The sequence below is a fragment of the Myotis nattereri genome (assembly GCF_964212035.1).
Source record: "Myotis nattereri genome assembly, chromosome: 4".
Taxonomy (NCBI): domain Eukaryota; kingdom Metazoa; phylum Chordata; class Mammalia; order Chiroptera; family Vespertilionidae; genus Myotis; species Myotis nattereri.
This window is the reverse complement of record NC_138079.1, coordinates 75155464-75180249: the sequence shown is the minus strand read 5'-3', so window position 1 is coordinate 75180249 and position 24786 is coordinate 75155464. Positions and strand designations below refer to the sequence as shown.

General features: G+C 45.4%; 1 protein-coding gene across 1 annotated transcript in view; it reads left to right on the top strand.

Annotated features, from left to right (window-relative positions):
• The window catches only part of ZNF608 (zinc finger protein 608), a gene marked incomplete at its 3' end in the record, with an annotated part of 104967 nt that extends 95512 nt beyond the window's left edge, over positions 1-9455 (top strand). Inside the window, exons 5-9 of the mRNA XM_081088905.1 lie at positions 318-2769; positions 4383-4800; positions 5362-5534; positions 7070-7223; positions 9370-9455. Of these exons, the coding sequence (XP_080945031.1) occupies positions 318-2769; positions 4383-4800; positions 5362-5534; positions 7070-7223; positions 9370-9455 (3283 nt within the window). The remainder of the gene's footprint in view (positions 1-317; positions 2770-4382; positions 4801-5361; positions 5535-7069; positions 7224-9369) is intronic.
• Positions 9456-24786: the final 15331 nt, after the last annotated feature.

Here is a 24786-nt window from a genome sequence, read left to right as displayed (position 1 = left end):
GCCAGGAGATTGCTACTCCCTGCCCCTACTCTCTTCTTTGTTTTCTTCTTTTCTCAAAATGGGAATTTGAACTGGATTTGAAGCTGGTTACCTGAGCCATTTCTCTTTGGTTTTCTGAAGAAGAATCTAAGCCATTGGTAGCCTGCTCTTTTGCAGGTGTTGAACTTGTCAGTGAGAGAATAGGGTGTCTTTTCCTTATCTGGGCCCTGCCCTAAAGCTGCTGGGGTGTTGGCTGCTCTTTGCTGCCTCGTGTACCTTGTGATCTCACCTGGCTCTTTGGGGTTGCTCATTGTGACATCTGCTCCTTGCTTTTCTAGGTTCTGTGAGTCACCCACCAGTGACCTGGAGATGAGAGGGGGCCGGGGCCGAGGGAAGAGAGCGAGGTCTGCCGCAGCCGCCCCGGGCTCAGAAGCCAGCTTCACAGAGTCCAGAGGGCTGCAGAGCAAGAACAGAGGGGGCGCCAATGGGAAAGGGAGGCGGGGCAGCCTCAATGCCAGCGGGCGGAGGACACCCCCAAATTGTGCCGCTGAGGACATCAAAGCCAGCCCCTCCTCCAGCAACAAAAGGAAAAACAAGCCTCCGATGGAGCTGGACCTGAACTCCAGCTCCGAGGACAATAAGCCTGGGAAGCGTGTCCGCACCAATTCTAGAAGCACTCCCACCACCCCTCAAGGGAAGCCAGAGACTACTTTTCTGGACCAAGGCTGCTCCTCACCAGTGTTAATCGATTGTCCTCACCCAAACTGCAACAAAAAGTACAAGCACATCAACGGCCTGAGGTACCACCAGGCTCATGCACACTTAGACCCAGAGAACAAGCTGGAGTTTGAGCCTGACAGTGAGGACAAGATCTCGGACTGCGAGGAGGCCATGAGTAACGTGGCCCTTGAGTGCGGTGAGCCAAGCACAAGCGTATCAGCTTATGACCAGGTGAAGGCGCCCGCGTCCCCTGGCTCGGGGAACCCCCCTGGGACCCCCAAGGGAAAGAGGGAGCTGATGAGCAATGGCCCAGGTTCTGTTATCGGATCTAAAGCTGGGAAGAATTCCGGCAAAAAGAAGGGCCTTAACAATGAACTGAACAGCCTCCCGGTCATCTCCAACATGACGGCCACATTAGACAGTTGTTCGGCGGATGGCAGTTTGGCCGCCGAAATGCCCAAACTGGAAGCTGAAGGATTAATTGACAAGAAAAATTTGGGAGATAAAGAAAAGGGCAAAAAAGCCAACAATTGCAAAATGGACAAAAACCTCTCCAAACTGAAAACTGCCCGGCCCATTGCCCCGGCCCCGGCCCCAACCCCCCCGCAACTGATCGCCATCCCCACGGCAGCCTTTACCAACACCACCACGGGGACGATCCCCGGACTGCCCTCCCTCACCACCACCGTTGTGCAGGCCACACCAAAGAGTCCTCCGTTAAAACCCATTCAGCCAAAGCCCACCATCATGGGGGAGCCCATCACCGTGAACCCAGCTCTTGTGTCGCTCAAAGACAAAAAGAAAAAGGAGAAGCGAAAGCTCAAGGACAAAGAAGGGAAAGAGACGGGAAGCCCGAAAATGGATGCAAAGCTGGGTAAACTGGAGGACGCCAAGGGGGGCGGGAAAGATTTGTCCGGGCATTTTTTAAAGGACCACCTCAACAAGAATGAAGTGCTGGCCAATGGATTGTCAGAATCTCAAGAGAGCCGCATGGCCAGCATCAAAGCTGAGGCTGACAAGGTGTACACATTCACAGACAACGCTCCCAGCCCTTCCATTGGGAGCGCCTCAAGAATGGACTGCAACACCTTGGTGAACGGGCAGGCGCCCATGGCCCCGCTGCACGTGCTCACACAGAACGGGGCAGAGAGCTCTGCGGCCAAGACCAGCAGCCCCGCCTACTCGGACATCTCTGATGCTGCCGATGACGGCGGTTCGGACAGCAGGTCGGAGGGCATAAGGTCAAAAGCCAGTTCCCCATCAGAGATCATTGCCAGTAAGGACGGTGTTGGAAAAGGGCATTCTTCAACCACAGCACCGTCCTCTCAAATGAAAGAGTCCCATTCTCCCTATTACCATGGCTATGATCCTTACTATTCTCCAAGTTACATGCACCCTGGGCAGGTCGGCGTCCCTGCAGCTGGGAATGGTGGGAGCACACAGGGCATGAAGATCAAGAAGGAGTCTGAAGAAGAGGCCGAAAAGAAAGACAAGGCAGAGCAGCTAGATGCCAAGAGAGTGGACCATCCCTCAGCATCCCTACAGCCTCAGCACCAGTCGGTTATCACCCAGAGGCACCCTGCCCTGGCCCAGTCCCTTTATTATGGCCAGTATGCCTATGGGCTCTATATGGACCAGAAGTCTCTGATGGCCACCAGCCCTGCCTACAGACAGCAGTATGAGAAATACTATGAGGACCAGAGGCTGGCAGAGCAGAAAATGGCCCAGACTGGGAGAGGAGACTGTGAACGGAAAAATGAGCTCCCCTTGAAAGAGCTGGGCAAGGAGGACAGTAAACAGAAAAACATGCCATCGGCCACAATCTCAAAAGCTCCCCCTACTCCGGAGCCTAGCAAAAACCATTCTAAACTAGGGCCGTCAGTGCCTAATAAAACTGAGGAGACAGGTAAATCGCAGCTTCTCTCCAATCACCAGCAGCAGCTTCAGGCCGACAGCTTCAAAGCTAAGCAGATGGAAAACCACCAGCTTATTAAGGAGGCTGTAGAAATGAAATCTGTCATGGACTCTATGAAGCAGACAGGTGTAGACCCAACCTCCAGATTTAAACAAGTAAGATTGTGGAGCATGGCCCCCACAGGGAGAGAGCAGGCTGAGACTTGCGCACACATGTCTGGGCTTGGTGGCTAGGACTTCTTGACAGGAAATAAACCAGAGGGTTCATTAGGGTTGATTCCTCTTCTTTTGAAAAATACCTTAAAAGACTGCCTCGGGAGTTACTGTGTACCTCTGAAATGTACATCATTCACAGTTTCCTACTGTGGACATGTGCTTTCCATGGTCCGTGATGCTGTTGACTAACTGAATCTGACGTGGTCCCTTGATTTCTTATTGAGTCCAAAGTGAGGGAATTCTGCTGCAAAGCCATTGAGTTTCCTTCTGACTTAACACTGCGATTGAGAGTCTGACCTCCAAAATACTTGTTTTTCTACATTCCAAATTTCTGTTGGCATCTTTTAGGAATGTTAAAACTGGGTTCCAGAATTCACATTTCCCACTCAACTTTTTAGTGAAACTTGGGACCCAGATGTCTTTCACACGGCGCCTGGGATGCCTGGATGTCGGTTTTGCACCTGTGTTAAGTGCCCCAACATGGAGCTCGGTGCTGGTCACCTGTGAAGAGAGAGAGGAGGTCTGGGTAGATGTGCCTCAAGCAGTCATCCCAGAGCCCTGCAGCATGAGGTTACATGTGCAAACACCTGGAAGTCGGTCCCGTGAAAGCACACATATGCTAGCACTTTTTGTTGTGGTTCAGACATCCTGACTGCCTTCAGTTCCCTGAGTGTCCATTCTGGATTTTTCCAGCATTTCCCACCCCCACCGCTCCCACTCTTAGATGTCCTTGGTGAATCAGAGCAACAAAATTCTTTCTTCACATTCATTTCTGTTCAAAAGTAGGACCTTAGACCCAACTTTGTTCACTTAGGACCTAAATTCCCAGTAGGTTTATCATGAATGGGATGGGGGTCACAAAGGCCGTTTAGGACCTGAATCTCCCCCCCCCCCCGCCCCACCCCAGGACTGACTCAGGCTGTGGCTTCCCAGGGCTGTTAGAACGGTGCGATTTGTAGAATGGGGTTATAAATGACTTTGTTTTCTAATAGAAAAACCATAATGTGTACTATTAATTTGAAATTTTGTTATGATTAAGATATTAGCACATAATGAGATATGAGCCAGTATAGTAAGCTTCAGCTGTGGGTGAAGAAAATGTATTAGGAAACCAAGAGTGTTTTTCCCCCTAAATGATATTAATTGCTATAGTAATTATTTGGATTTACTATTATTAGCTTGAGTTGGAATTTTAAAAATTCTTTTTGCCTATGTGAGATATTAAAAGGAAAATGAGAGTTAGATGAAATATGTGTAAGGATGTTATTTAATGTAGAGAAATGACCTACGTTTGAAGCCCAGCCCTACACATGGGCAGCGGTGTGACCCTGGTGTCACTTGGAACTTTAAAGCTTTGCTTTTGTCTTCTGCAGAAGTGATCAGTAATAATGCCTACCCCAGACATGATTATTCTGTGTAGGAGGGAGAGCTCTGTGCAGTGCTAGCACATGAATAAATGTTAACTTAGTAACAGGAATAGTGCTGTCATGATGATTAATGGTTTCTTTGAAAAAAATTGAAATTTTAAAACAAATCTTTTTCTAAAAAATCAGGATCCAGATTCAAGGACGTGGCATCATTACGTATACCAGCCCAAATACCTGGATCAGCAAAAGTCAGACGACCTTGACAGAGAAAAGAAATTAAGGGAGGATAGTCCCAGGAAGACTCCCAATAAAGAGAGTGGCATGTCCAGCCTTCCTGTGTCATTAACCAGCATTAAGGAGGAGCCCAAAGAGGCCAAGCGCCCTGACTCGCAGTCCATGGAGGAAAGCAAGCTGAAGAGTGACGATCGAAAGACTCCCGTGAACTGGAAGGACTCTCGGGGAACCAGAGTGGCTGTGTCCTCACCCCTGAGTCAGCATCAGTCCTACATACAGTACTTGCATGCTTATCCTTACCCGCAGATGTATGACCCCAGCCACCCTGCATACCGGGCTGTTTCTCCCGTCCTAATGCACAGTTACCCTGGTACGTGTTGTGGGTTCTAACTCTATTGGAGGGAAGAGGCTGTGTTCAAATCTTAGCTATTAAAAACTCAGGATAAATTAGATGCTTCAAGAATGACATTTGTTTTGCTTATTTTTATGCTGCTTAAAGTCCTAAAGATGAAACTGATTTAATATAAGGGTTCTTTAGGATGTCAAGAGTCCTCGGCTATTGTTTCCATCGTCTCGGATAGGCTGCCATAGCTGTTAGACTGACAGATACTTTATTGCCTGTGAAAATATTCTAAGCACTTACTGTCATAATCATTATAGTTACTGTTCTTTTCACTTAAGCGGACACATAAATGTATGAAATGGCTGTAAGCTCAATTCTGTTTATAACCTCCGTTCATCAGGATGAATTAACTGGGAGAAGAAAATTGAAGGACCTAGATACAGTTTAACAATGATGTAGCCCATTCTTAACATAATCCCCTATTTTAAGGTCTATGACTCTTATCCCAAATTCATGTAATCTGAATGATTTTCTTTTTTTTTAAGATGTAGCTCATAACTTGACGTGGCATTTGTTGTTTATCTGCAGGGGCCTATCTCTCTCCAGGATTTCATTATCCTGTTTATGGGAAGATGTCGGGGAGAGACGAGGCCGAGAAAGTCAATACCAGCCCCAGCATCAACACGAAAACGACCACTGAATCTAAAGCACTGGATTTGCTCCAGCAGCACGCCAGCCAATACCGCAGCAAGTCCCCTGCTGTAAGCCGCCTTTTGTTCTCATTTAAAAGTCCTGGGTTTTGGGGGGAGGAAAAGGGGCAGACTGGAGAGCAGTCTTGAAATAGAAATGGTTTTGGGACCCAGCTGTGATTTCTGGATGCTGTTTTATCCAAATACATAAAGAGTGGAATGTTCAAAAGTAAGACGGTTTCACACGAGGAAAAAAGAATTGTTAAAGCATGTATGGCGGTCACACGCTTTTCTATTGCAAAATCTATACCTTGCCTTTCCAAGAGGATGCATGTTAGGTGGACATTTAAATTCATATTTTGGTGCAAAATATTTGTGATGCAAGATATTTGGATGCACTTGCATGCCAGAGTGAGTCACTTGGCTCAGGCGTGGTGGCTGCATCTGTTCTTTTTTGGCCTTGACTCATCGTCATGTCCCTATAACTCCGCTGAAGTAATGCAGACATGTGTCCTTGTGAAAGATGGCTCTCCCGACACCCTGCCTCCCCGGCCCCTGCCCAAAAAGACTGTTCTGAAGAGAGACAAAAGAAAGGATGTGGTTGCTCTTGGCGAGAAAGAGAGGTTTGGAATAAAGTAAAATGCAGCATCTGTGATGTGAATGAGTCCACCAGAGACTCTAAAGAAACTAGAAAAGATGATTGATGAATCTTTGTCTGTGAGTACTACTTCTAGTGCAAAGATTTTTCTCAAGTGAGAAAAAGAATTTTAGTGAAAGGGTGGTTAAGCTCTGGTGGATAAAAATGTATCAAAAAATACATGACCCTTAACCAAACTGTGATCTGGGAGAATAGAGCTTCTTCTGAGTGTACTGAAATGGGAGATTCTGGAATGCTTTTGGAGACCTAGGGCAATGATTTGCTGTACCTGATAGTGGCAGGTAATAGGATGCATTTTTTCAAGGGAACAAAACAGACAAAGATATTTGAAATTACAAGATAGATTCTCCCCATAAAATGTAAATGAAGTAAAAGGGTAATCAGAAAACTTGACCTTGAAGAAATTTCTTACAACTACTTCTTTTCCTTGACCCCATATTAAAAAGTTGTTTCTGGCCAGGCCGGTGTGGCTCAGTGGTTGAGCGTTGACCTATGGACCAGGAGGTCACCGTTCAGTTCCCAATCAGGAATGTGGGCTCAATCCCAGTGGGGGATGCAGGAGGCAGCCGATTAATGATTCTGTCTCATCTATCATTGATGTTTCTATCTCTCCCTCACTCCCTTCCTTTCTGAAATAAATAAAAATATATTTAAAAAAAATAAAAATAAAAGTTGTTTCTGGGAAGAAGTTGAGTAGATTCTAAACCTAAAATGTGAGTAAATAGCGAAGTCCTCTTCAGTCATTTGAGGAGATGATGGGTGCCCCTTTAGGGTGGGCTTAATTCCAATGGAAACTGAAGCTTTTTTGACTTGATCTTGAAGTAATAAGTAATTTTAAGTATCTGTGTATTTGCCTTTTAATCATTAACATGTATCGCTGAAAGGACAAAGGGAGCACGCCTGCTGCTTTTTTGCGGAGGACTAATGGGATAATCTCTTTCTGTTGCAGCCGGTGGAGAAGGCTCCAGCGGAGCGGGAACGGGAAGCAGAGAGGGAGAGGGATCGCCACTCCCCCTTCAGCCAGCGGCACCTGCACACGCATCATCACACCCATGTAGGCATGGGTTACCCGCTAATCCCTGGTCAATACGACCCTTTTCAAGGTCAGCAGCTCTATCGTTGTGCCTTTCTTCCTTCCGTTTTGGAAAGCAGTTGCCCAAACTGCTTAAAAGATATCCTGTCTTAAAAGATATTGAGCTTTGCGTTAAGGTTAGCTCTGGGGAGGGTTCTCAACATGTGCTTCTTAGCATTTCCTAGTAGCGAAACTAAGGCCGTCCTACACCTTTGTATTCTGCTAAGACACAGAATGGCCACCACTTAATGACGGTCACTTGTTGGTGTTATCAGCGGCTTACTGTTATCTCGCAGGCTAAGGGTGGCGGCCAGTGTCTGGGGCACTGACTACAGCAATCAGAAGATCAGATAGCTACTTGAGGGAAATTGTGGAAGCAGGGAGGCATGGTGGGAGGCTTCGTGAAATTGTCCTGATTTCTGCAGGCCTTTTAAGTTGCTCTTTTCTCATGGAAGTAACAGAAGTAACATGGTCACGCTTAATGTTTTTTATAACCTCATTCAGGGACTCTCCACAGCCCTTCACTGCTGTGACTCTTTCACTAAAGATGGAGAAACATCTTTTTTTAAAACAAAACAAAACATGTTTTTATTGATTTTCTGAGAGAGAGAGAGAGAGAGAGAGAGAGAGAGAGAGAGGGAGAGAAACATTGATGTGAGAGCAGAACATCGATTGACAGCCTCCTGCACGCTCCCTACTGGGGAATGAGCCTGTAGCATGGGCATGTGCCCTGACCAGGAGTCCAACTGGGGACCTCTCAGTGTACAGAATGACACCCAACCAACTGAGCCACATTTTACCAGGATAGAGAAACATCTTTTAAAAAGCCATAGAATTGACAGGAGGGAGCCTTGAACTCATGGTGCTGTAGTTGAGCATGTGCCATTTATCCTAACTCTGTCACCTCCCAGCAGATGGGCCATGGCACCGGCTCTCCCAATAGATCACCTGCTAGGATCTTGCTGTCTTCGCTCTGGCTGCCACAAAATACCACAGTCTCTATGGCTTTAAACAACAGGGATTTATCTCCTCAGAGTTCTAGAGGCTGGGAGTCTGAGATCAGGGTGCCAACACGGTCAGTTTTGGTGGGGAGCTCTTCCTGGCTTGTAGGCGACTGTCATCATGCAGTGTGCTCATCTGACCTGTTCACTGTGCTGGAGGGTTGGGGTGGGGGTGTCGGGGGAGAACGGGGAGAGAGAGTGTTACTCTCTGATGTCTCTTCTTATAAGGACACAAATCCTGTTGGATCAGGGCCCCACCCTTATGAACTCATTTAATTTTAATTACTTCCTTGTAGGGTCCTATCTCCAAATACAGTCACATTGGAGATATGACTTCCCATCAGGAATATTGGAGGGACACAATTCAGTCCATAGCTAGTGCTTGCCAAGTTGCCTCTTACTCTGCTATGGGAATACAAGATGATATGGTTGCAGGTGCTTCCAAAAGTAGGAAGAGCTATACACTTGTGAAAGGGTCATTTTAAATTATTCAACTCATGTTACTTGGTGTCAACTAGGGTGTTAAAAGAGACATAAAGGACATAGAAGGAGAGAGTGATCTTCCCTAGGTTTGTTTCCTCTCCTTTGTCCGAAATTGTTTTCTATAGAAGTAAAAAGAATTTTCTGTTGGCGACTTCATGACATTTGGAGCTATTACGTTCTCTGACTGTTACCTTTCTCTTGCATGGTAAAAGTTAAGGCTATTTCTGAGTTTGGTTCACTGATTCCATGTACCTTTGGGATGCATTGCGTTCAATCACTGGGGAAAATGTTAACGTGATAAGTTATTACGAAACTATTGTATTCTAAGCAAATAGCATGTCATTTCTGTAATTCACTGTGACTTTTGATTCCTGTTGTTACCTGGTGGCCATTATTTCTCCTGAGCTTCCTATTCAGGAATGCGTGCAAACCGTTTAGCACCGTGCAGAGCCAGACAAATGGAATGCTGTATTCTCTTCTGATAGCTATTAAGAAAACCGCAGCGTATTCGATAGAGGGACAGATATTGGTTAGGCCAAGCGGTTCACAGTCTGTCCTTGCTGCATGAAACATTTCATGTGTGTGTTCAGGAAAAGACATACCGCGGCTGTTGGGTCTGCAGCCCTTTCCCACTGGCCTGTGCCTACTTGTGTCTTTCTGAATGTCTCAGAACCCTGCATTTTCCCCCACTAGGCTTGACCTCTGCCGCCCTCGTTGCCTCTCAGCAGGTGGCTGCCCAGGCATCTGCATCAGGAATGTTTCCTGCACAAAGAAGGTAACTATTCTTTACATTTTTGAATCAGTTTTTTAGGTAGAGACATTTCAGTGGGTGGGAGGAAGCAAGAACAGGCATTTTAGACCAAAAACTTAGGTCCTGAGGTTTTCTGTTGTTGTATTGAATGTGCTTTTATGCCACTATGCTTCACATGAAACTTCTGTTCCACAATCCTCATTCTGTAGCTGGAATGTAGATCCGTACTGAACTGGTCCGTTGTTTAAACAGTTGGATAGTTTCTAAGGTTATCCTCAGAGCTCTGATAAAATAATTCACTATAACTCCCTTTGTGTTACTATGTTTAAAAATAAAGTTGCAAATGGAGAAATTTATTTTCATAATGTTAAAGGTAATGTTTGTTCTTTATTTTTAATTATCCCTCAAGTGTTTTTAAAAAGGGAAGGAATACATTTTTACAATGTATATCATTACCCTGTGTTCATTCACTTTCTATGGAATTGAATTCCATGAATTGAATAGAACTAAAATAAGCCTATCAGTCTCATGCTTTTCATATTTTCAGATGTGGATGGAACCCTGTGCTAAGGTTATCTTTTCTTTTGCAGAGAATAACAAGATTGGAAAATGTACGTTGTCATGTGACTGGATCACATGGAGAAGCGCTTTATACAGACATCAGTTCCATGGTGTTAATTTGAAATGCCTTAATGGCAGGCAAAAACCAGTCATTTCATTTTTGTAAATTACAGATTTTATCACAGAGTAACAAATGTTGCTGTAATTAAACTTCTGTTTTATATATATATACGTATACATATATGTATATATACATATATATATATTCTTTACTTTTTGTATCAGTAACCAGGCTCGCACACACAGGGTCTGCTGCCAAGTTGCAAACCACTCAGTAAAGAAAATGAAAAATGGATCTGTCATGTTGAAAGTGTTAGCCACAAAAGGCTGCCTACTTTCTTTTCCTTTTTCTTTGAATTGTAAATAACTAATGTTATGTATCAGTGTGCCTGAACCTTGCATATCCTTCAGATATTTCCCGTAAGCCCCTCAGAAAGGCTAACTGTGGTGATGACACTCGGTACAATTTAGACGTCTATTTGGTGGCTCCTGTTAAAGACACATCCGTGTAAAATGTTCCTGTGGTCACTGTTTGTACTTGTGTATTGTGGAAAAAATACTTTTGGAAGGCATGGGGTTGCCAGTACCACAAAAACTGTGTTGTACATAATGTAAAGATTAAAATGGGGACATAATGAGCATCTGTGAATAATGAGGTGTCATTTTTTTGATAATCTTGAATGGCAAATAACCCAATAGCCTGCATACCAGAGACATCTGTGATTGTTCTATTACTTGAATAGTCCTGCAGTCCCTTTTTTTTTTTTTAATGTTTACAATTATCCAGTTTTAGAAGAGAGAGACTTTAACGCCATTGCCTGGTTACTTGTTTTATGCTGTAATCTAGTTTATTTTATGTAAAATGTATATTGAATGCTTTCCTTTTTTATACCTGCCTTAAATAATTTGGCAATCAGAATTAAAAAGTTTTTTTTTATAATGGCTTCTTGTCTGTGTCACGTTATTGCCAGCTGGCTGATGGTGATTCTAATTTTCAAAGAAAGGTTTCCTAATGTTACGAATGTCCGATGTATGAAATATGATATATAGATAGTAACTTTTCTTATATGATACACAGGTATAATAGTCAAATAGTATATTTAATTCAGTGGATATATGCATATGTGCTGGATATTTACACTGAACATGGAGTGTTTACTGCAAATAGGTACATACATGTTTCTTCCATATAGAAAGTCAGCTAGCCATTTATTTGACTTGTCATTAAATTGTTTTACTAGTATATTTTATGCCAAATATACAGAATTAATCCCTCCCTCCCTTCAAATAAAAAGTTGTTAAGACCTACTTTATCTCAGGCCTTGCAAGGTGCTGGGGTATAGCATTAAGCAAAGCAGATGGAAATTCCTGTCCTCTTAGAACAGCGGTTCTCAACCTGTGGGTCGCGACCCTTTTGGCAGTCGAATGACCCTTTCATGGGTCACCTAAGACCATTCCTGCATATCAGGTATTTACATTACGATTATAACAGTAGCAACATTACAGTTATGAAGTAGCAACGAAAATAATTTTATGGTTGGGTCACAACATGAGGAACTGTATTTAAAGGGCCAGAAGGTTGAGAACTACTGAGTTTTCATTTTCTAGTAGGTGTGGTAAACATAATAAAATATATAAGTAATGTGCAGAGTACATCAGGTCAAATAAAGTCTTTCATTCAATTTCTTTTTGTTATAACATTGATTAGGTGCCATAGGAACTTGACTCTTATTTATATCAATTAGGCAATGGTAAAAGTGTCCTTATATGTCATTGGCTTAAAATCAGAGAACCTATTGTTGATGTTAAGTGAGGACTTGACTATATATTCGATGGTTGGTAAACACTGTGGAGAAAAATAAGGCATGGGAGTGGGAGTTTGTAACAGCAGTAGTGATCCGGGAGGCCTCCCTAAAGGAGGCGAGGAAGAGGTCCATGCGCGCATCTAGGGGCAAAGCCCTGCAGGGAGATGGAATGCGGGAGCAAAGGCGTTAAAGGAGGTGTGTGCTTTCCCTGTTCGGACTGGTTGATTTCAAGGCTTCATTCCAGCTGTAAGTTTTTATGATTTTACTACAATTGCTAATGACAGTTTTACCACTTGGTTTTCTAAAAAGTTCTTCAAGTTGACAAAATTTGTCTTGGTATAATTTGCTTACTTGGTATAAGTTCCCTACTTAGGGGCCCATGCTTCACAAGTGAATAGATGTTTACAATAAAAAAGAAATACTTCCACCGCTGGTGGGAAACCACCGTGAACCGTTGCATTTGCTGTGTGCCTTATGGGTCTAGTCTATGTTCTTAGTAAATTTCACTAGGCAGAGCCTTCTCCCAGGTTTCAGTTTGTTTTCCTTTTGAATTTCACCCATTCGTCATTTATGAAGCTATTGTTTATGGTGCTTATTGCTACACGAGTTTTTCACATACTTTCATCATTTTTTTAAGTTATCAAATTTCTTCACTTCTTGCATCATATCCAGCTGTGTCCTTGAAGACTTGATGTAATTGGCCTTATCCCAATTAAACAAGTATGTTTCCTCTGTTCAGCATATGGTTAAAGTGTGTCTGTTGGTTGCCTAAATGCTGCTCCGGTTTGGGAACCGACCAAACCATTCAATGGTTGAAACACAGGAGCAGAGCTAAGGTCAATTTACATCCCCCCCACCCCCACCCCCCAGCTGAATTACCAAGTTCCCTGGTGTCCAGGAAGTCCTGTGGACGCCTGATCACTTTTCTGCTTTGAACAATCATATGGAAACCAATCTTGCCTTTCAGCTGCAAAATGACTGCTTGTGTGCTCATTACATCCCAGGCTTATAATCATTTCTAGTGGGTGCCTAGCGAGATGGGGTTTAACTAGGGGCACCAGACCATGCTTAACCCTGCTGCTGTCATAAACAAGAGTGCTGATAAATGCAGAGAGATAGTGACCAAAAGAACAATGCAATTTGAATACTCTCTCCTCCTAGGCTTTTACTGGAACATTACTCATGACTGGTTTACATTAATCACTGAATGAAGTTTTGTTTCTTCCCCTCACTGTTCCAGTGTTGTTTTTGCTGATGACAACATGAATTGCCAAAGGCCAGAGCTTGTTTCTATTATGTGTGCCATTTCTCTAGCTGAGCACAGAGTACCTGCCTAGTAAATTAAAGGTTCCCAAGAGACAAGCACGCTTGGCTCCATTATGTTACTATGATGAATCTGCCATTAATACTGTTCTAATTGTTTTACTTTTATAGACATAAAATCAGTCCCCTTAGTGACTAATAATAGGATTTATTGATTTTACTAAACATTGTTCATTGCAGGCCTGCTCATATCACCTTATCCTGAACACGTGCAAAGAGTCTGCAGTGCCGATACCTGCAAATCAACTTCATGGGGACAGGAGGCTGAGGAGTTGTTTACAGCTGTGGTCCCAGCGAGTACAGAGTATTAAAAACAAGGTAATAGGCACCATAGAGAACCATTTGCTCCTAGAGTAGGATCTCTGACGGCTTCTTCGTGGAAACTTACCGTTGATGTTCCGCCCAGGTCACTAAGGCAACAGCGTAACGAGGCTGGCCTTCCACATTCACACCAGCCCTGGCCTGATTTAGTGTGGTTTCAGCCCCAGAGTCTGAGAGTAACCAGAATGAATAGTTCTGATTGATTACAGGACAAAACAGCAGTTTAAATGATAATTGCTGGCCATTTCATTCCCTCCCCGACTCTGAAAAAGAGACAAGACAGGGAAAGCCATTTATTATTGTTTTGTCACTAACCGCTGCCAGCCACTCCCTGCTTCCTGCAGGAGCCCGAGTCACGCATGCTGTTTGCTTTCGATTAACTTTAGGGGAGAAAGCAAAGTGTAGCCACTGTGAGAGGTGCTTTGGTCATGGATTTCTTTTTTAATTTCTTAATAAAATCACTCTCTAAAGCAGAGGTTCCCAACCTCTCCACTGTTGACATTTTAGACCAGAAAATTATTTTTTGGAGGGTGGAGGTGGGGTATGACCCTGTGTATTGTGGGAGTTTCTACCCACCAGATGCCAGTAGCAACTGCTAACCCCCCCACCCCCCCCACCCCCACTCCAAGTTGTGACCACCAACCGGTCCTGAAACTCAGATCTCCTGCCTAGCCTCTGGCCCACAGATAAAAGGCTAACTTCACTTGTTCTTTCTTGCATTAGAACAAGGACGGGGGAACCTTTTTTTCTGCCAACAGCCATTTGTATATTTATAACATCATTCGAGGGCCATACAAAATTATCAATTTAAAAATTAGCCTGCTCTATTTGGTCAAACATTTAATTAACCCCTAATGCCTTGGCAGGGCCAGACCCAATGATTTCATGGGCATATGGCCCGAGGGCTGGACATTCCCCACCCCTGCTCTAGGAAATAGAAAGCTCACCAATGGCTGCTGGTAATCCCATGAAATCATAATGGGGATGCTCATTTTCCAACAGGGATAAAGTTAGACCAGATCTAGCTTTTTAAGGAGAATTGATGGTCCAGATTTTAACATATTAATTAATAGTTTTTGTAGGTTGAAAATGAATTCAACCTAAAAACCATGCGAGGGGGCTGAATTCAGCTCACAGCGCATCAATTAGTAAGATAGGTTTTATATATGTAGTTAAAAACCTTCACCCAGGCTCTCTAACATGCATTTTATTTTTCCCTGGAAAGAAGGCTTTCAAATTGAAAAACCTGGGAAAAGGTCGTTTGTAAGTGAGCTGCTGGGAAGGAACTCAGATTTCCTCAGACCACACACAATTATGTTAGCTATGTTGTTCTGTGCACCTGTGCGCACCTGAGTATGTCTCCAGCTAAGCATGGGCAAGGCATCGTAACTTTCTCAGCTCCGCTCTCCAGGCAGCTACTGAAAACAGATCAAGGTTATCTTGCAAAATAGAGCCTATTTGACATCCAAAAAAGAAACAGTTCTTGATGAATGGAATCACAACCTTTATTTCTCTTCCAAAAATCAGAATCTCCTCATTTTCAAGGCAGGAGACTTAACATGGCACTGTTTTCCCACTATTGAAAAATTTAGGTTATTTTGTTTATCTTCAGCATTTTAAAACAATTTATCCCTTTTGTCAGGAAAATTGGGGAACAAGAATATTAGTTGATTCATCTTTCTACTGATTTATGGAGGTGTTTTCTTCTTTATCTTTTTTTCCTTCTTTATCACAGCCCCTCTTAATCCCTGTCCCCCTCTTATGAGGATCCCTGTTTAAATTGGGCCAACCCAGATAATCCAGGGTAATCTCTTCTTTTCAGGGTCAGCTGATTAACAATCTTAATTCCATCTGCAATCTTAATTTGCCTTTGCTAGATAACCTAATATATTCACAGGGATAAGGAACAGACATCTTTGGTCATTATTCTGCCACCATACCATGCAATAAAATTTCCTTTCTGCCTGGGTAGTAGTAGTCACACAATAATAATAGCTAGCATTTACATAGTATTTATTATGCACTAGACACTGTTCTTAAACACTTCGCGTATAACCACTCATGAAACTCTCATAATCCAATTACTCTTCCCATTTTAGAGCAGAGAAAGCTGAGGCACAGCGATGAAGCAGTTTTCCTGAGTTCCCACTGCTCTGTAAGTGACAGGGACAGGCTCCTAACCACTGTGCTATCCTGTCTCAGGAAGAGACTGTCACCTCCTAGGTAATGAACAGCACTAGCCAGCTTTCCTTTGCTGAAGCATTTGTTACCGTAAGAGGGCACAGGAGTAAGTATAGTTTGTGTGTCTAGTTTTTGTGAGGCAAATCCCCTGCGTAGCCTTTCCTGGAGTTGGGCATCAACCCAGACCCAGGGGACTGAGAGCAGGAGAAGTTGCTGGAAGATTTACAACAGAGGCATGTGCCCTGACCTGGAATTGAACCGTGACTTTCTGGTTCATGAGTCAGCGCTCATGAGTCAATGCTCAACCACTGAGCTACACGGGCCGGGCTACTCTGCAATGCTCTTGGCTTTGTTCTCGTCTTTGTCCCTTATGTTATGGCCACAGAAGTTCCAGGAGACCCATCCAGAGACCTCGCTGCCCAGGGGACGGGGCTGAATCTTTCTGTGTCTCTCTCAGGAGGGAAGAGACCTTGCTTGGAGACCTCTGGTAGACATCCCCTCGTGTCTTCTAGGCCAGAGCAGGTGCGATCTCACTCCTGAACCTCATGGACAGGAGGACGAGGCAGCCGGGACTTCCCCAGGCTAAGGGAGAGGAGACTGTCCTGGACCTTGCATGGGAGGGGTCATGGCTTAGAAGCAGGGTTCTGTTAGGAAAGAAGAAGAGCCTGGATGAATGTTTTCTATCTGAGAATAAACCTGAGGCCAGTGGGACGGGTTGGGGGGTGGGGGAGTTCTCCCAGGTGCTCCCCGCTTCTCCTGAGGTGGAAGCCTGCATACGGTGGGTGTGGGTGGGAGGCAGGCAGTCATTTGCACTTAGAACTCAGAGAACAACAGTAACAGATTCGCAGAGTCTGGAGATTGGGCAGAAAGAGTGGGGGTGGGGAGGCACTCTCCTTGAGGAAGAGACACCAGGCTGTAGCCCACGGTCACTGAGTCAGTCACAGAGGCTTTGAGGTGAGGAAGAGCCTTGACTGGGTCTCTGAGAGCAGCCTTGCTGTGCTGAAAGGGGCGAGGGCGTGCGGGGTGGGGGGGGGGGGGAGGGAGGGGTATGTAGGTGGTGACTCCCAGGGGCTAAGTGGGTGGAAGGGCACAATCCTCTTTGCTTTTGCCCGCCCCTCTCCTCCCACAGAGCAGAGCAGTGGGTGGGGAAGAAGATGAGGGATGGCCCGGGCCGCGCCCTCCACCCACCTTCCCGGGCGCCAGTGTGCACAGGACTAGCCTGTGTGCAGGGGGATGGACAGTCGGTGGCTCGGTCATGGTCGCTGACTTGGACGGGGATGGTCTCCGGCCCCACCCAGCAGGTCTAGCGACCGGAACACTTGGGGTGGGATTGAATTCCTTCCACAGAAGGAATTGTGAGAGAGGCCAAATTCATTCAGTAAACATTCCCGAGTGCTTACTAAGGCCTGGTGTTTCCTAGGGACAGAGCGACCAGATGGGGTGCTCACAGCCCTTCTGGACCCAGTGGGCCAGCCCTGTCCTCTGCGGCTCAGCCAGGCCCCCATAGAGCGGAGCGAAGCAGACCCTGCAGACCCGTTGCTGATGGGGAAGAGCTCAAGTACAGACGGGCACTCCCTGTGGGGAGCCTGTGACTAAAGCTTGTCAACCTTCAGGCCTGACGCGCCTGGCCTCAGAAATCACAGGTGCCTGTGTACTGGCCGCCTCTAAACCCCCAGCGTCCGCTCGGCGAACAGATGCTACATAGACAGACAAGAAAAGATGGAGTTTATGGTAACAGTTTGGTGACCAGACTGTCTCCTGTCAGGGCTGCCTGCCCCCACGCAGGGCCTGAGGAGGGAAGGGCCCAGCAGGCCGCTCCGAAGGCCCTCTGACCCAACGTTGTGAGCTCAGCCATCACGGGCCACTGCGAGTGGCAGATGTGCCCAGAAGTAGAAAGCTCCAGAGACTCATTGCAGCCCCTTGCCTGGATTCTGTCCGGCATCTGAGTAAGCAGCAGAGTCAGAGGCAAAAACATGCCCAGGCCGGGGAAGGCACGATGCCCCTCCGTGGCGCGCCTGGAAGGGGGTGCTCTCTTGAGAGTCCTGCACTGAGCAATGCCGCTTCTGGAAACCCCAGGTGACAGTCTCGGGCCCAGACCTGCTCCTGTGCCTGCGTCTGGTGGGTGAAGCATGCTGAGGCGATGGCGACCAAGCAGCAGCCCCAAGGTCAGATAAAGAGGCTTCCTTTTCTCTTCTGGCACTGGAAACAGGAATTGGTGCTAAGTATGAACATGATATCTTCCCAGAAGGTCAAGCGTCTTGAACTTTGTCCCACTCCATGTAAGCGACTCTGCGGGCCTCTAAGGCTTCCTCTGGATGCCCAGCAAGCTCAGCTGTGTGCTTCCTGCTGGCAAATGCCACCATGCCTTAGTCAAGGAGTTCTAAGTGGTAAATAACAGCTCTTGGCCGGAATCAAACCCGGGACCCTTCAGTCCACAGGCCTGCTGGTTTGGCTCAGTGGATAGAGCATTGGCCTGCAGACTGAAGGGTCTTAGGTTTGATTCCAGCCAAGGCCATGTTCCAGGGTTGTGGGCACGATCCCCAGTGGGGGGCATGCAGGAGGCAGCAGATCAATGATTCTCTTTCATCATTGAGGTTTCTGTCTCTCCCTCTCCCTTCCTCTCTGAAATCAATAAAAATATACACTGAGTGGCCAGATGATTATGACCACCTGATGTTTGTAGGCAAATTAGCTATAATTTCACGCTGAAGTTGCTAGAGGGCCAGACCATTGTAAATAGGGAAGCAGGTTGTTTACCATGACAGTAGAAGTGATTTTTTTTCTGAAGATATGGGTAAACAACGCAATTAAACAGCCTTTGAACATGGTATGTGTGTGTGTGTGTACATATATACATATATGTGTGTACACACACACACACACACACACACACTAAGTGGCCAGATTATTATGACCACCCCATCAGTACTTCGTTGGGCCACCTTTTGTCTTCAATACTGCAGTGATTCTTCTTGGCATTGAAAGGTGATGCGAGGAATCTGACACCATGCCTGATGAATAGCACCGTCCAGTTCTGTGAGGTTTGATGGTTGTGAAACCAGCTGCCTGATGGCCCTTTTAACCTCGTCCCACAAATGCTCAATTGGATTGAGACCTGGTGATTGTGGGGGCCGCCTAAGCAAGGTAAAGTCTCCCTCATGTTCTTGAAAGCACTCCTGCACAATACGAGCACCGTGGCATGGCACATTGTCTTGTTGGAAGAAGCCATCTCCATTGGGATACACCATCAACATGATAGGATGAACTTGATCAGCAACAATACTTAGGTATGTTGTGCTATTCAGACATTGTTCCACACGAATTCAAGGGCCCAAATCATGCCAGGAAAACATGCCCCAAACCATAACACTGCCCCCACCAGCTTGAAGGGTTGTACTCATGCATGTGGAGTGCATGCTTTCATGCTGTTTCCGCCAAATTCTCACTCTGCCATCTGCATGATACAACTGGAAACGTGATTCATCGCACCACATGACTTTTTTCCAGTGCTCGACTGTCCAATCCTTGTGTTCCTGTGCGAATTGGAGACGTTTTATCTTGGTAACTGCAGACAGCAAAGGTGTTTGAACAGGCCTTCGGCTTCCATATCCCATACAATGCAGTGTATGGCTAATTTGCCTACAAACATCAGGTGGTCATAATAATCTGGCCACTCAGTGTATGTATATATATTTAAAAGTGGTAAATAACAGTGGTAAATTACATTGTTCACATTAATAAGCAAAATAGGCAGATTGAAGGCAAGGCTGAGAGAATTTATGGGAGCAAAGGTGGGAATTGTGTGTAAGCTTCAAGAAGGCTGGCACTGGGCCTGAGAGATCTTCAGACTCTTTCTTCTTCTCTCTCCTTGCCTCCCCTTTCCTCTCTCCTCCCCTCCTCATTCTCCTCTCTCTCTCTCTCTCTCTCTCTCTCATCACAGCCTCTGCTCTCTTTCTTCTGCCCCAGTCTTTCTGTCTCTGCTCACTGACCCTCTGATTCTAAAAGCACATGGACTGCCTTCCTGATTCCAAATTCCCAGGAGAGAAGATTCAAGTGACCCCACTTGGGGCCAGGGAGCCAGCAGGGTACTGCAGGTTAGAATGAACTTGGAGCCCAGGGGTGGGAACAGATTGCTAATTACCTCCTAGCTTTGGCTTCTGTTGACCAGCCCTATCCCGCTGCCATCTAAGCCTTGTGTCCAAGGAACATACATGGCCAGAAAGAGAAGCACTTTCAAGTCAACCTAGTTATAAAGAGGTTTTATTGAAAGCTTATGAGTCAGTTTCATAATACCCAGGGATAAGGAGGGTGTTGGCAGGTTGTGGCGATGGTATCTAGAAAACCCCATGTCTCTCTTGAGTGCCATGTAATCTCTTACTCCTGCTCCTTTTGGCGCAACTGCCCCTTTCTCCTGCATCTGTTGACAGACTCTTTCTACCTCTCTATGGTTCCCCTGCTGCTGTGAAGGTGGCTGAGGATTGCTATGGAGGTCACTCTGTCCTACTTTTCACCATCATTTGACTGACTTGGCATTTTAATTCCCATTCCAATTCCTTTACTAGGGTAGTGGATTTCTGTCTCTAGAATAACCAAATGTGGCTGCCAGTCTTGGGGGAGAGGGCAGAATCAGACAGCTAGGACCCAGGACTGTCACCTCCAGAGGCAGATTCCCAGAGACAGGAGGTGAGTCTATGGCATCGCAACTGTGTCCTGACTTGACATTCACTCACTCCGTTGATAAATAGTGAGTGCCTGTGTCAGGCTAAAAGCTGTTCTGGATGCTGGAGATAGAACAGTAAAGAAAAGAGACCCAACCCTGCCCTCATGGAGTTCATATTTTATTGGGAGGAGATGACCATAAACAGATACACAAACAAGTGATAAAATACCAAATTACAGAGACAAGTTAGAGTACAGCAAAGAGGATATGGAGTAGCTAGAGAGGAGGGGAAATTTCTATTTTTGTGATAAAATAAACCTGTAAATATGAATGTATCTATTTGGTCTTTGTCTGAGTTCCTGTCACAAAGCACCTAAAACTTTGGAACTGCCTAAATGATAGGAGTATCTTCCATTCTTCATAATGAGCCCCTGTTGTCCAAACCTGAGTTTATGCTAATGAAGTGACTCTGGAGGAAAATAGCCCTTCAATAGATTGCTTCAGGAGGCGGGCGGTCTCCAGAGAGCCAATCATGTGATTAGAGGGTTGGACTACTTAGAGCCTGATGGCGAACCTATGACACGCCTGTCAGAGGTGACACACGACCTCATTTTTTTGGTTGATTTTTCTTTGTTAAATGGCATTTAAATATATAAAATAAATATCAAAAATATAAGTCTTTGTTTTACTATGGTTGCAAATATCAAAACATTTCTATATGTGACACGGCACCAGAGTTAAGTTAGGGTTTTTCAAAATGCTGACACGCCGAGCTCAAAAGGTTCGCCATCACTGACTTAGAGGGAAGGACTGGAGGTTGAGTTCGGTCGCCAGTGGCCAATGACTTAACAAATCATGGCCATGAAATGAAGTTTTGAAAAAAACTGCAACAACGAGGGTCAGGATGCTTCTGGGTTGGTGAATACATCGATGTGCTGGGAAGGTGGCATGTCTGGAGAGGGCATGGCTGCTCCCAACCACCTGTGCCCTCCTATCACGTCCTAGGCATCTCTTCCCTTTGGCTGTTCCTGAATTGTATCCTTAGGATAAAAATATAATAAGTATGATACCTTCCTAAGTTCTATGGTTCATTCAGCACATTATCAGACCTGAGGGGGATTGTGGGAACCTCCAGATTTGTAGTTGACTGGAAGTACAGGTAGCCTGAGGGCTCCATATGTAGCTGGCATCTGAATTTGGGGCAGTTATATGTGACTGAACCCTTGTGGGGTCTGTGCTAACTCGAGGTAGTGTCAGAAATGAATTGAAGTGTAGAACATCCAGTAGATATTAAAGGATGGGAGAATTGTTGTTGGAAAATTACATAATTTTATATAGGAGGGTAAGAGAAGAGATACCAAAATGAAATGAAGGAGCAAGTCATGTAGATGTTTGGAGGAATGTTTCAGGCAGAAGGAAGAACAGTGCAAAGGTCCTGAGGTATTAACATGTTTGGAGTCTGTAAGGGCGAGCAAGGGGAACAGTGTGGCTGGAGCACAGTGAGGAGTAGAATGGTGAATAAGATGTGTGTGGGCACAGCCTGGCTGTGGCGGCCTCCAATTTCACAGCCAGGGGAACTATCCCACAGTCAGGACAGAAAGCTCACAGATTTAAGATGCACAAATCACACAGTTGATAGAAGCAATTTAAACTGAAGCATAGAGTTAGAAGCCAGTGGCGAGAAATGGAGTGGATTAACAACACGCTTAGTTGGGGTACGAGCAAGTGGAAGGCCGCACCACTTGAACTCTGTTATACATGTTCATTTGTCTATTTCTCTCTGTGCTTCATCAGCCTTCCCTGCTGATGGTGAGGTTGCGAGGGCCAGAGATGAGGGCGAGGAAGATGGAAGGTGCCTGGTGGCAGTTCATGCTCACTCATTGGAGAGCCTGGCCAGGAGCTGGAGCGGTGGCCTGGTGAGGAGCTCTGGGCTTTATCTGTTTGTCCAGGACACACAGCAGGTGGGGCTTGGCTGAGCATCACTAATGAGTGAGTGGCTGAAGTAAGATCTCATGGATATTGAGAGCTTCGTGTCCTCATGTATATTTAGTAGATAATGAATATTCAGTGCTTCATGTGTCTCATGTATACTTAGTGAGCCATGAATATTTAGTATTTACTTGCTTCTCCTGTTCCTTTCTATCTAGGTCCACACATGTATGCTCTACTTGCTTTATCTGTCTACCATATCTCCCAGGTAAATAATTTAATGATCTATGCTTAACACATCTAATGATTTACATCAATCTTGTTTGTTTTCTTGTCTTCTGTGCTAGAATTGAATACTCTCAATGTGTCAAATGCACCCTGCATGAAGTCCAAGAGATGAATGTGTGTTTTGGAGTAGAGAGGTGGCATATTATTAGGGTTTTATAAGCTATTAGAGGCCCAGTGCACGAATTCGTGCATGGGTGGCTCCCTAGGCCTGGCCAGAAATCAGGGCCGGCCAGGGCAGGGGATAGGGAGCAGGAGGTTGGCCACCGGCCCCAAGGAGGGAGCCAGCCCTTGGTTCCCTGGGAAAGGGGCTGCATCCACCACCTATCCCTGGTTCCCCGTCCCAGCCCAGGGCCCTGAAGGCCCCAGTGGAGTTGGGAGAAGTGGTGACAGTCACCAGGCGTGGAAGGAACAGACGCCAGACACCGGCACCCCACTACTGCACGGTTCCCCGTCTCGCCCCTTCTCCTTCCCTCGCTGCCACCATGGCAGGCAGGTGGTGGGCTGATTGGGGCCTGCTTGCCTGGGGGAGGGATGGGGTGTGGGAGGTTGGCCACCTGCCCCGAGGAGGGAGCCAGCCCTTGGCCACTCTTGGAAAGGGGTCGCATCTGCCACCTCCCACCCTCTGTTCTCCATCCCAGCCCGGGGCCTGAAGGCCCCGGGTGGGGTTGGGAGAGGAGGCAATGGTCTCCGGGCCGGGTGCAGAAGGAACCGCTGCCGGCCGGCCATGGAAAACTTGCTATGGGAATGCACTGATCACCAGGGGGGAGCTCCTGCATTGAGCGTCTGCCCCTTGGTGGTCAGTGTGTGTCATAGTGACTGGTTGACTGGTCATTCCATTTGTTCAGTCATAAATGTTGCTTAGGCTAATATATATATATATATATATATATATATATATATATATATATATTGTTAGAACTTTATTTTTACTCTGAAGGGGATCAAAAAGCTGTCCATTTAGATGAGCCTAAAACAGGGGTGGGCAACCTTTTTGTGAGCGCTTGCCAAAACCAGCAAAATCTCTGACTCAAAATTCTTCTGCATGCCAACCCTAATTTTTTGAGAACATGTTACACCTACTTGCTATCTCTTAAGGTGTACGTATGTGAAGAACCTTGAAGAAATAATAAAATTCATTCGAGCAACAAAAACACAGTATATGATGATGAAAAATACTTTTATTTTTTAATGTATACATGTACACTGATAGTCCAACAGAAAACTTTATGACTCCATTTGATATTATCAGTGGGACTTTTGCTGCTGCATCACTGATGACAGAGATTTTACATCAAGTTTATATTTCGTGACCTTCAGAGATATGCACGAGCTACTACTTTCATCCGTCAGGCTACTCCTATTAGGAGACTTAACAAAATTCATCACTGAGAACAAAGATTCACAAGCATATGTGGATGAAACCAAAACACTGGTCAGAGCTAGGAAGGCAGGGAGAGTTAAGGCAGAGGCATAGGAATTGCTCTTCCCCTCTCTCGTCAATCCATGTCTATGGTCTTTAAGATAACTTGTTATGTAAAATTATTTATTTATCTAAGATGCACCTACACTGAATTTATCTGAAAAATAAAAAAGTCGATTTTAAGAAAAAAACTGTAAATGGAAGATTATAAGAGAGGGTTTCGCATGCCAGCAAAAGTTACTGGCGTGCCATGTTTGGCACGCGTGCCAGGGGTTGCCGACCCCTGGTCTAAAACATGTATGGAAGATTTTAGGAAAGGCAGGAGGTAGGAAAAATTATAAAGGCAGGTGCCAGCAGATTCTTTGTAGGGAGATGTAGTTTAGAAGGTGCTGAAGATATGGGATATGGGTTACTGGGGGGAATGATATTAATTTCAAGTGTTTGCTTATTAGATCTTTTGACCTTGTCAGGGTGGCAAGGGGAAAGAACGGGTGGGATGAGCCTGCCACCAGGATGGGAAGGCACGCTGAGCACAGAGTGGACAGGGGTCAGCTTAGAGAACAGACACAGCCAGCTCTGGAAGGAAGTTTAATGGGAGAAATTTGCAAGGTGGGAGGAGATTAAGTAGCATCTTTAACATTGAAAGGCACCATTGCTTTCATAATCATTCAATCTTTGTGATAAGCTTGACTTGCCTCCCAAAAAGATCCTATTTAAATCATTCCTTGCATATTTCCTTTTGGCCATTTGAATGAATTTTGAGAGATACAATACTGTGTACTTTACCCCCATTTTTATGATGTGGGTTAGC